The 12335-nt window shown below is 35.5% G+C and overlaps 1 protein-coding gene across 1 annotated transcript; it reads right to left on the bottom strand.

Annotated features, from left to right (window-relative positions):
• Positions 1-6291: 6291 nt before the first annotated feature.
• On the bottom strand, positions 6292-7806 carry LOC141404276 (ribosome biogenesis regulatory protein homolog). The gene is made up of 4 exons (XM_073987708.1): positions 7540-7806; positions 7220-7472; positions 6669-7162; positions 6292-6601 (listed from the first exon to the last, which is right to left on the bottom strand). The coding sequence occupies exons 1-4, from the start codon at positions 7686-7688 to the stop codon at positions 6457-6459; spliced, it is 1041 nt and encodes a 346-aa protein (XP_073843809.1). The 5' UTR covers positions 7689-7806; the 3' UTR covers positions 6292-6456.
• Between the last annotated feature and the right edge of the window lie 4529 nt (positions 7807-12335).

The raw sequence follows: 12335 nt of genomic DNA, 5'->3' as shown, positions 1-12335 counted from the left end.
TTGCTACATTTTCATAATTCAGATGACTTTTATTGGAATTTATAATTTTTGTTATGGAGTAAGACACTCCGCATGATCTCAATATACGAAGTCTTTGGTTTTGCTACACAATAAAAATCAGTAAATTTTTTTTCATATTTTTGGTGCGAAGTAATGATAGGTTGAGGACCATTTTGGGATATTTGTACTTATAAATTCGAGGAAACTTTTTACAACCTGTTCCAGAACAGCAATAAGCTACTACTTTTTACTACGATAAAAATGTTTCCTTTATGTTATCGAAAAAAAATAGTAAAAATTAATAGATTCTTAAGTATAGTACACATTGACAAGCAAAATTGACAGTCATCGAGGTCTATTTCGTGAATAACAAAAAGCCTAACTGAAAAATTTCTTTTGTAATATCTAAATAATACCGTATATATTGTATTTAAAAGGTTTTTCGCTAAACAAAAGTTGTTATTTGCCGGAAAATTGTCCTAAAAGTACGTTGGCTGTCATTTTTGATTGATAGTGTGTACTCCCCATAATATGGAGGGTATAATTAAATTTGTCATTCCGTTTTTAACACATCGAAATATTCATCGGAAACCCTATAAAGTATATATATTCTTGATCAGGGTAAAATTCTAAGTCGATATAACCATGTCCGTATGTCCGACCGTCCTTCTGTTGAAATCAAGATACAGCTCGCAATTTTTAAGATAGAGCTTTGTAATTTGATATAGAAGTTTCTATTACTCCTAGGATGTTTGGTATTGCAAATGGGCTAATCGGTCCACGTTTTGATATAGCCCCCATAGAAAGGTATTTTGAAGGTTTTAGCTTCATTATCAAACCGAAATTGCTGAAATTTGGTACTTAGTCTTCATTTGGGGTATAAAACTTTCCATATGAAATTGGTCGTAATAGGTCCACGCCTTCATATAAACCCCATAGAATGGCACCTCCAGATTTCCGGTATTTTAAAGGTTTTGGCCTCAATATTCCTCCGAAATGGCTGAAATTTGGTATTAAGTCTTCATTTGGGGTATAACACTTTCCATATGAAATTTTTCGTAATAGGTCCACGCCTTCATATAGCCCTCATAGAACGGTACCTCCCAATTTTCGGTATTTTGAATGTTAGTCACATTATTGAAACGAAATTGCTGGAATTTGGTATTTAGTCTTCTTCATAAACGAAAGGAATTTAAATGGAGGGTATAATAAGTTCGGCCGGGCCGAAATTAACGCTTTCAACCCTTTTTCAAAAAACACATTTTTAGCGTGGAAGAGGTGGAGGAAAAGTACTAAATGGTACTAAATTTGGTACAATTTGGATTTCAGTGATAGGATACATTTGGAATCGTGAAATTCGGAATTAAAAGTGATGTTGGAGTAACGGTAGAGGTAGTTTTGGAAATTCGTACTTTGGATACGAATAGTACTAAATGGTAACAAATTTGGATTTGAGTTATCGGATGTATCTGGAATCCTGAAATTCGGAATTAAGCTTATTGTTTGAACATAGCACTGAGGTAGTTTTGAAAATTTGTACTTATGAGTACGAAATGGTACCAAATCTGGTACAATTTGGATTTGGGTGAACGGATATAGCTGGAATCCCGAGATTCGGAATAAGGATTACTGTTGGTGTTTGGTATTGATGAAGTTTTTGAATTTTTTAATTATGGGTACGAAAAGTACTAAATTGTACCAAATTTGGTACAATTTTAATTTGTGTGATCGGATACATTTGGAATCCTGAAATTCGGAATTACGATTACTGTTGGAGTGTTGATAGAGGTATGTTTGGAAATTCGTACTTTGGATACGAAAAGTACTAAATGGTACCACATTTGGTAGAATTTGGATTACGGTGATCTGATGCAACAATAAGGATTTGGTAGTCTTAGGGGTACGAAGATGGTTTAATGCATTGTACAATTTTGTATTACGAATAGACCTGGATTCGTGAGATTTAGAATTAAGATTACTGTTGTTATTTAAGATTACTGTCAGATTTAGGAAATATGTTCCATAAATACACGAATTCTTCTAGGATTTGGTACAATTTGTTATTGTGTAAAGGGAATTTTGAAATATTAGGAGGAGGTTCGTATTTATATCTAAAGTAATAAATAGCTGGAAATGAGGATCGCGGTTGGTGGGTTAAGTTGTCTTGACGCTGAGTACCCCAATTAAAATATCTCAACAATTATGACTGGCTCTTGATGTGTAGGCGTGAGGAAAATCGAACCTATGTGGTAGGAATAGTACTTACATGAAAATAAATATCAATTAAAATAGGTATTAGTACAAAATTTGTTCCATGTTCACCGTTCTATATTATATATTTTTATTTGTTTTGTATATCCATTCCGCAAACGAAGTAGCGGGTACTTTGCTAGTTAATACAATATTTACATTGCAAATATTGACAATAGGCCTGTTCGATAACTTCGCAAGTAAAAAGTACTTGCAAGTACTTGCAACTACAGTCGAACCTCGGATAATCGATTTTCCCGGATAATGGAGTAACACTTTTTTCATATATTTTTAATCAAAACATATGCATTCATGCAAATTTGTATAAATATGAGCAATTATGAATTTAATGTGGTGTTTAAAAAATTGAAAATGTTTTAAAATAATTAGTTTTTGAATTGTTTTTGTCCATTGAAAATTGGTCGAATGAATTTTAATCCCGGATCATAAGCATATTCGCAATTAATCGGTTTTAAATGTCCGAAAATTCTGTGTGTTTCCTTTCCCGGATAATGGAGGTTTACGGATAATCGAGGTTCGACAGTACTTCTTATTTCTCGTTCACTGAACTAGTTTGTTATCGAAAACGGTTTTGTAAAAGTTTGTACAAATTTGCTCACTTTTGTTCATAAGTCTTTAAAAATGTATTAAATGCCCATAATTTTTGCCTATAGTGCATGCTTTGGTTCACTAATTGTTTGTTTCGTCGTATGAAATAACTCCTTGTCTGATATATTTCCGCATCTCACAGTACTTATAAATAATATCCCAATTTCAAGCTAAAAAATAAAAAATACCTATTCCCTGCAAACCATTGGAAGATTTTTGGTCGATTTTTCAACAATAGCGGAACATAACACAACTTCGTGGAAAGATCGCCGAGAAGCATAACAGGTAATTTGTCGTAGCGATTGATTATAAACGATAATTTTTGAGAATCGCCTACTAATGACAAATTACTCGCATGGGTGAATATTATATAAAAATTCGCTAAAAGATCGCCGGAAGAAAAATCTGGTCGAAAAATCGTCCAACAATCTTCCAATGGTTTGCAGGGATGCTTTATTACACTGTGCAACATTTTTAAGGTGATCTTGTGCAAACAATTTGAACTGAGGATTTTTTGAAAGTACAGACCCAAACGATAAGAAACCCTAGTTGGGTGTTGTTGTGTCAGATCCAGCTCGGATTTTATGGCCCCAACCATGATTAGTTAAATATTGAGTTTTTAAAGAAATTCGGGGCTATATCTCTGAAACCAATGCGAATCTTCGTCTGACCTCTGAAGCAAATTTGTAGATAAGGACAAGAAAAAAATATTTGGAGAAATAATGAACTCGAAAAACTACATTTATTGCCTCTAATTTCAAAATATATGCAAAAATTCCACAATTTTTATACATTTCTCACCGTATCTCCAAAACCGTTAATTTTTTTCTGAATATTTTCTATTGGAAAAATATTCCCTGGAATGTAATACACAACTCTTCAGAACATGTCATTGTTGTAATATGCCTCTATGCCGTTGTTTTCAGCACATTTTTCAACGACGATTTAATAAAAATGTCAATAATGTAGTGAAATCCGAAATGCGAGAATAAGCTGTTGGTGTGAACTGTTTTTGAAATACGTGTTGTAAAAGATATGATGCAAAATACCGCTGAAACAACATAAAGCAAGCATTTTAGAGTTTCAGAATGTTCTAAAGAATTGTTGAGAACTTTATTTGGAAGATTTTTACAAAAGGTTACTTGGTTCAACTCCCAATAGTTTAGCCGATACTGACTAGAATTTCTGCAATTATGTAAAATTTTCTATCATAGCGATTATGAATCTTCACGTAGGGAGCTACTCACAAGTGAGTTGCAGTTCACTTTCACCTGCTCGAGCTATTATGATTGAGCAGGGAGGAGCACAAAAAGTGAACAAGGGTTGACAAGTCGGAAAATGGAAAATAATGGCGCGACTTGTGAACCCTTGAAATAATAATTTGTGTTGCCATACCGTCATTTTTTGCACAAATAACTTTGAGATTAATTAATTCTTATTTTTTGTATAAAAAATAAATAAATTTTCAAATTAATAAACATTTCTAGCAAGAAAAATGTCGGTTATTAACAATCCACTGTAAAAGAACATGGATATTGGTAAAAGAAAATACAACATTAAAACAACATGGCAACATCTGTAACAGCTGTTCTTTTGTTTTGGCAGATATGTGAAAATTGTTTATTTACACTGAAGAATTCGTGAAATTTATTGGAAAATCGTAAAAAAGTGAACAAATGTCGTTTAAAAACGTCATTAAATGGCTACAATAAGTAAATGTTTAATGTTGCATTTTGGGTGATAACAGAAATGGCAAATTCTGAGGAATACCAAGGAAATGATCCAAATCGTGTACATTACTCTCTCTGAGGAATACCAAGGAAAAGATCCAAATCGTGTACATTACTCTCTCTAGGAATAACAATTGCAGACATGGGTTGATCCTGATTGGGTCCTTGTATAGTTGTGAGCCGCTTTATGCAGAATGTACCTTTTTGATCTGTCCATACCTGAAAACTCGATTTAGGCCTTCCTTCACTGATACATACCACGGGCAACGTTTTAGTTACAGTACTTGCTCGGGCATTACCGTGAGATGGGGATGGCTCTCACGGTAATGCCCGAGCAAGTACTGTAACTAAAACGTTGGGTGGGTTGGCCCGACACACTAGGTCCATCAAGAATGATCTTCACGTTCTAGAGAGGGAAGCCCAACCATACTGGATAGAGTCCCATGCTCAACAAGCATTTCAAGTAGTTTTGAATAGCTTTCACATAGTCGCAGGTTCTAATGTAAACAAATATAGTGTGAATAAAGTCCACAACAAACCAGAGTAGTTTTTGCTCAACTATACTTGGGATATTGCAGTCGTCTAAATTCTTAGGCAAATATTGATAGCACCATGCACAGCACTCTGCGTCTTTTAATGGTGCGATGCCAAACCTAGTCATATAACTCCAGTGGATAGTTACATGCCATTCTTGGAACTGAAGGTAGACCCAATTTTGTACCAAATTCTGAAAGAATTCAGAGATTCAGACCGAATTCGTAAAGAACTCTGAAAAAATGTTAGCGGTCAATGTCCTAAGCTTTAAAAAACAAGAACATTCGTTTTATGCAACTATAAACATTATGGTAGACATTTATAATAATGATATTTCTTTCTTTTTATAAGAATAAAAACAAAAACGCCCATTTGTTTTTAAATTTTTAAGTTGACCTCAAGCCAAATTAAAACCAAAGAAAATAGCGTCCAAAGGTCAACAATAACCTCACAACATAAAAAATCTCTTATTATTTTTTGTTACTTTCAACCTAAAATACAATTAATTATCATTACAGATACAAAATATTCGTATTTTTTAAAATAAATGTTCACACTTAAATTTTTTTGTTCAACTCACTTTGATTTCGGTAGTGAGAAATTTCAGCAGAAATTCGCCTCTTTTTCTCACTTTTTTTACATTTGTAATAGCTAATTTTTTCACGAACGTGAGTTTTGCTCACCCTCTTGTTGTTTATAATAAGGGAACAGTGAGAACATAACATCACTCACGGCGATATGATGTTTATAATAGGGGAGGAGGCGAGAAAGAGAAAACTCACGGTGAGAGGCCGTTCATAATTGGGCTGTATATCTTATAGATTTTGATGCCCTAGATGGAGTTTATCTTATGTGTTCTTTTTTAAAAAGATAAGTTCTACTAGTTTAGGGCTACAATATTACTGAAGACAGCAAGGCCAAATTCCTATTCGTTTCTGAGATAAAGGCCTGATAAATGCAAAAAAGTGTAGATTTAGCCCGGTTTAGATGAGACCATAAAATCCGAACTGAATCTGACAGGACAAAACCCTACTAGGGTTTTTGTAGTCTAAATATGTACTTTCAAAAAATGCACACTAGAAGTTGTTTGCATTTTAAGTGTTGCATAGTGTTATATGCACCCTACCGTATGGTATACGTAAAAAATCCGAATAAAAAGATTGTAATGTACAATTTGTTTTTTTATTAAAGTGGGAGTTATACATTATTTTTCATAATAGCCGTAAAAATATATTTTTCATTTTTGTGAATTAAAACTAAGGTGTGAACAGAAAAATTTATATTTTTCCTTAACTTAGAATTGTGTTAAAGCTGAAGTCGCAGATGTCTATCTTTATCTTCTCTTGCGACCGATGGCAGGCTTTTTGCCCGGCGCTCTTTGTCCTCTACCACCTTTAGGTTTCTTACCTACAGCTTTGCGACTACCCTTGCCCTTTTTACCCTTCTTGCCTTTGCCCTGTTCTGGATTTTCTTCACGCCTGTAAAGTAGATGCAGAATTATAGTAAAATTAAAATTTTCCTGAGTAAATTCTTCTTTCAACTCACTCTAAACGTTCATCACGTTTCTGCAGTGAAATTGCCTTTTCAATATCTATTTTCGGTTTTTTGTTCAAAACACTTTTAATGAGATCCAAGTTGGCTTCTTTTTCGGGTGTGTCAGTAACATGCGAAGCCTTGCGTTTGGATCCAGGTATTAATTCCTTTACACCAATACCACGGGCCTCCTTCTCTTTAGGTAACTTATTTTGGAATTTACCAACAGAGGCTGTTGACGATTTTGCTACAGTTACAGCTGTCAGTAACTGACCAGATGTGGCAGCTTCTGCACCCAAATAACCACTTCGTGGTACTTCTTCTTTTCTGGCTCTCACAATATTCTTCATACGCTGAATTTCATTCTTGGCCACCTTTTCATTACGCAAATCAACCTTTTTCTGGAACATATCTTCCATTGGATCAACATTTTGTGGTACCTCCAAAACCCAATCCTTCTGTTTTTCGGCTTCAGCACGTCTATAGCCATATGTGGGGACCCATTTCTAATGAGAAACAAATGTTAGTAAACAATTTAAATGGGTTCTTAATAGTACACTCACATCCAGAGTTTCATCGTAGACCTTCTTCTCCTTATTCTTCTTTGTAATACCCTTCTCCTTGGCGAATTTCTCCCATTTTGTCATAGGTTTAGGTCCTGGAATCTTTCTTAGGCGTGGCAGTACTGTAAGGGGATCTGGCAATTTGGCTACGATGCATTCATCAACGCGCTCGGTAGGTAATTCCCAAATACTGTTTATCAAAAGTTGAGTATTATCACGGGTCAAATTCAGCAAATAATTTTCTCTGTTCTCCCTGGAAATAAATGTCAATCGTTGAGAGTTTTTATAAATTTTCTACAAAATGTAAATCCAATACTCACTTCATTTCATTTTCATCCAAATCATTGGGATCTGTAATTAGCATCGTACCCACATCCAATTCACATTCCAAATGCTTCTCGACTGTAATGGGCTTGTACTTTTCCAACTCCCTCTGTTGTTTTTCCAAAACTTCCTTCACAATATCCATTTTGTTGGATATTTTATTAAAATTCAGTTGTAAAAGGACGATAAAGGATTAAATGACCGAATTGGTTGATGTTGATGTTTTGCACGTGTCGTGTTGCGGACTATGAAGCCGCTAATGAATATAGCTACGCCGTTTTCCATATGTTTATTTGTTATCATTTTGTAGTTATCAACAAGAGGGTATCATTCCGAAGTGATTTGAAAAACATTTCAAAGACATAAATAAAGGGTGTTTTTTAAGTCGAATAGAACTTGAAATTGTAAAAAATAACACAAAAAATTAAATTGTAATCAAAATTTTTTTTATTCGAAAGATCAATACGTGACATTAACCCCCTGTTTTTGTAAAAAAAAATTATTGTTCTCACCCGAATTGTCAAATTTTGTAAAGCGATTTACTCGCCTTAGCGCAAATGTGGAACGCTGATTTTTGAATGAGGAATTCTTAGCTATATATAGAACGTGCCTACGAAGAATTAGGTCTGTATGTCATCTAGGGGCTGAGCTATGGATGCCCAAAGTATTACGAATATAGACGAACGATCACAAAATTGTTACAAAAACAGGGGGTAACATTTGAAAATGATTTCGGGCATATGGGCACCGCGGCTGTTCTTGACGATGTGCATTCTGGTCGTCCAATTTTTGGCTACTTTTTCGAGCACTGCTGGCCGTATGTCACGAATAACACGAACAATGCTGTCCTCCAAGGCATCAATTGTTGCTGGTTTATCAGCATAAACCAGTGACTTCACGTAGCCCCACAGGAAATAATCGAGAGGCGTCAAATCGCACGACCTTGGAGGCCAATTGACAGGTCCACTTCTCGAAATCAACTTATCGCCAAATTTTGATTTCAATAAGTCGATGGTTGCGTTCGCCGTATGGCACGTAGCGCCATCCTGTTGAAACCACATCTCCTCCGGATCAATGTCATCCATATTTTCAAACAAAAAATCATTGATCATGGTGCGGTAACGATCTCCATTGACCGTAACGCGAGCTCCGGCCTCAGTTTTGAAGAAATAAGGTCCGATGATGCCACCAGCATGAAAACCGCACCATACGGTGCATTTTTCTGGATGTAATGGAGTCTGTAGGGTCTCTTGTGGATTGGTCTCACTCCATATGCGACAATTTTGCTTATTAACAAACCCATTAAGCCAAAAATGCGCCTCATCGCTGAACGCCATACAAATGACGAAGTCGTCTATAAGTTGCGCGAATCGACGACTGATTTTCAAAGTAAATTTGGATGATTTCGTAGCGTTGTTCAAGCGTGAGTCTATTCATGATGATTTGTCAGAGTATACTGAAACAAATAAAAAAAAAATAGTTTCATCAAAATTTAATTTTTTGTGTTACTTTTTACAATTTAAAGTTCTATCTAGCTTTACTTTACTTTAAAAAATGGTAACAGTGGCAAAAAATTGTAAAAGTGGTGAACTGGTCTCATATAAATTAGCTCTGTTCCAGAACTAAAAAGTTTTTACAATTTTTACCACTTTTACACATTTTGCCATGATACAATGATACAAGGTAATCTCATTTCAAAAAACCGTCCTTGAGCTGTCACATACAACCCTGTGTCGAAACAGTATACATAAATGTTGTTTTTGTAAGTGTCAATAACAATTTGTTTACGTTTTATTTATATTTTGAACAAAACTGAATAAACTGTAACGATTGCGAAAATAAATAAGTCAAGCGAAATATTTGGTCGTATTTCGGGAGAAATTGTGTTAAGTTTTTATCTTCCATCTTTAATTGGTCAATTGAGGACGTTTCTGCGGCTGCAAAATTAAATATTTTCATAAGCTCGGAAGGAATTGCCAAGAAAAATGAGAAACGGTATGAAAATTCGCTAAAATAAAAGCTCAATGTAAAAGCAGATCGACATTTCGTTTTTCAGTTTTTGAATACTCACGACACGAAATGAAATTGTGGAATACAACATTAAACTGTTTTTATGTTGTTATTTTCGTTAATGAAGAGTTCAGCCAACGCCATCAAGGTCAGTTTTCCGTATATTCGGAAAATAATAGGCAAATCAAGGAAGACCACATTTACTTGCCAGCAGTGCTCAAGTAACCCATTCGCCCTGATGTCAACGATATGTAACAAACGTCAACCTTATGTTTCAGCGAACAAGCCGGTAAGTAATTGTGCCAAAGTGATGATTAATGGATTTATATTGAATGTGCGCTGCTTGTTACAGGTCCCGAAACCCTGCTGAATAATGGTGCGGGTGCTTTCGTTAGGATGTGCGGTGGAGGTAGCGTGTTCGTCCCTACAAAAACTTATCGCCATTGTAAACCGGCTCCGCTACGCTTTGGTCTTGCAATTGCTGCTATTGGCGTCCCAGCCCAGTCCAATCTAAAGGATTAACCAGCCGAACGAAGATAAAAACACCACCTACTTTTAGATAATTCTGTTCTGGGAATGGCTTTTTAATTTTGAAACTACCGCATTTCCCGACGTACACCTCTCATGCCTTCTGTAACATTCCCGGCTTTGAAACTATGGGTCTGTCGAACTTTTACATGCAAGAAGATGTTGGCTTATCGTCCCTTTATCACCACAGGTAGTGCTTTCGGTCATAATTCCAACGGTGTATAACTTTTGTTCCGAGATATATGCCTAGAAACTCCAACTTATACTTAGACAATGCATATTGTATATTGCTGTGTTCGGGGGAGAAGCCATACCTGTAATAACAAAATTTGTAACGATTCCAATTTAGTAAAAACGTTTAACTTAAGTTCTTGTTAGGGGGTTTTCGGAACCTTCGAGGCCTATATGTCGCGAAGTATACATTTTGTACACCGTTGGAATCAGGGCCAAAAGGACTACCTATCGTAAAAATGTCGAATTGTTCCGCCAGGTACACCTAGAGGGAAGAAGTTCCAAGATCTTTCGTCGTCTCAATCCACTGTCCAATGTTCGTCTACTCATCAACACGAATCCCTATATTGAGTTTTTATTACTTTGTAACGTGGTAACTTAAGTCAAGAAATAATATACCCCCTACATCAGTTGTGGCCAAGGATGCTGTCGCTTTGGTTGGTTTTTCCACACTGAATACGAAGTCAAAAAAAGACAACAAAAGATATTTTTATTTGATTTGTTATTTTTATTTCCATTTGTAAAAATCTTGATCATTCAACTTAGGTCCAACGAGAAATTAATAAAAATTAATTTTAAAAATGTTTATGCGTTTTTATTGGGATAGCTGGATATCTGTTTCTATATTAAAGAATGATACAACCTTCCTCAACCCAAGATGGATAGCACCGATTTGTCTCGCCTTCTTAAATCTGCAAGATGCTCCCTGGCCCACGCAAGAAGGTCTTCCGTCGTGGCCGTAATTTTATACGTTTGTGTGGTAGGCATTATAACAGCGGGCCTAATTTTTCCATTGATAGACCTAATGAACATACACAAAATACATTTATAGCGTTGTAATAAAGGCTACTAAAAACTTTAGTGCGAGATATGTATGAAGGAGTGGCCCTAAACATTGTGTCATTTTGGGGTTGTTCATTGAGAAAACGGAAACGTCCTCTCATTAATTAAGCCTTTAACTTATCCTCAAAAGCGCTTAAAGCCTCGGCACATACGGTCCGTTGTGAGTCGTCATTTGTCAAAAACAACAACCACATGAAAAATGTATAAGCAAGATGCGAAATTTGTTATTGAAATTTGCATTTGGTTGTTGTAACGCAACACTCAACGAACCGTATTTGATCAAGCCTTGAGGCCAGCAGTAGATGTGGAATGTGTTTCTTCGTCACTCATAGAGTCTTTGGCTGCTTCGAGTAAAGTTGCTCCTTTTGTTGCTGTTTTTCCTCTTCCGATTCCATGGGCATAGAAGGTGGTGTGAGTGGACTCTTCCACCAGTAGGTAGTTGCTTCACTTCTGGCATGTATCAGTCTGGACGAACGAATAATCGACTAGAAAATTTTGAATTGAAAATTTTGAAATAATACAATTGGGTTAGATATTGAAAATGTAAACATAACTGACATATGTATATTTTAACATATACATACAAAGTTTGTCAAAATCATTTTGTCAATGAAGGGACGGCAAAGGGATACAACTCTGTGAGCTGTGAGCGTGAGGTTACCTTGTATCATTGTATCATGACATTTTGCGTTCCCGTACACAAAATTTATATGAAAATCGTTTACGACTTTTACGACTTTTGCCACTTTATAAAGTACGGGAACAGGCCAATTGTATGCTTGCTTTGCAGGTTAAAAATTGTAAGAAATGGTAACCTCTATAGTTTAATAGCAAAATTGAACTGCATTATGCACTATGTCCAATCTTACAGTTCTATGTCTTTGAACATTTAAGATCATGGCACAATTACCAGGTAGTGGTATCACACCAGCTGTTCGAATATGAAGTGTAAAATCCCTTTAGAAAAAAATTTTTTTGTTGTAATTTCCCCAACAACATAAAGAACATTTTTACGAAACCATTACCTTGGTAATTGTGCCATGTTTAAGATGAAGAAAAGGTTTACCCTGCACATGGCACAATCGGACTAGCAAGGTTTCTTGAAACCAATTTCGTTAGTCCCGGTCCACACTAGCGTGAATTTCATTAAAAAAATTCATGAAATAAGGCGTTCTTAAAT

This window comes from Musca autumnalis, unplaced genomic scaffold (assembly GCF_047663935.1).
Source record: "Musca autumnalis isolate F117 unplaced genomic scaffold, ASM4766393v1 scaffold_4, whole genome shotgun sequence".
In the NCBI taxonomy this organism is placed as follows: domain Eukaryota; kingdom Metazoa; phylum Arthropoda; class Insecta; order Diptera; family Muscidae; genus Musca; species Musca autumnalis.
Note: the sequence above shows the minus strand (reverse complement) of the source record. Positions and strands in the feature narration are given on the sequence as shown.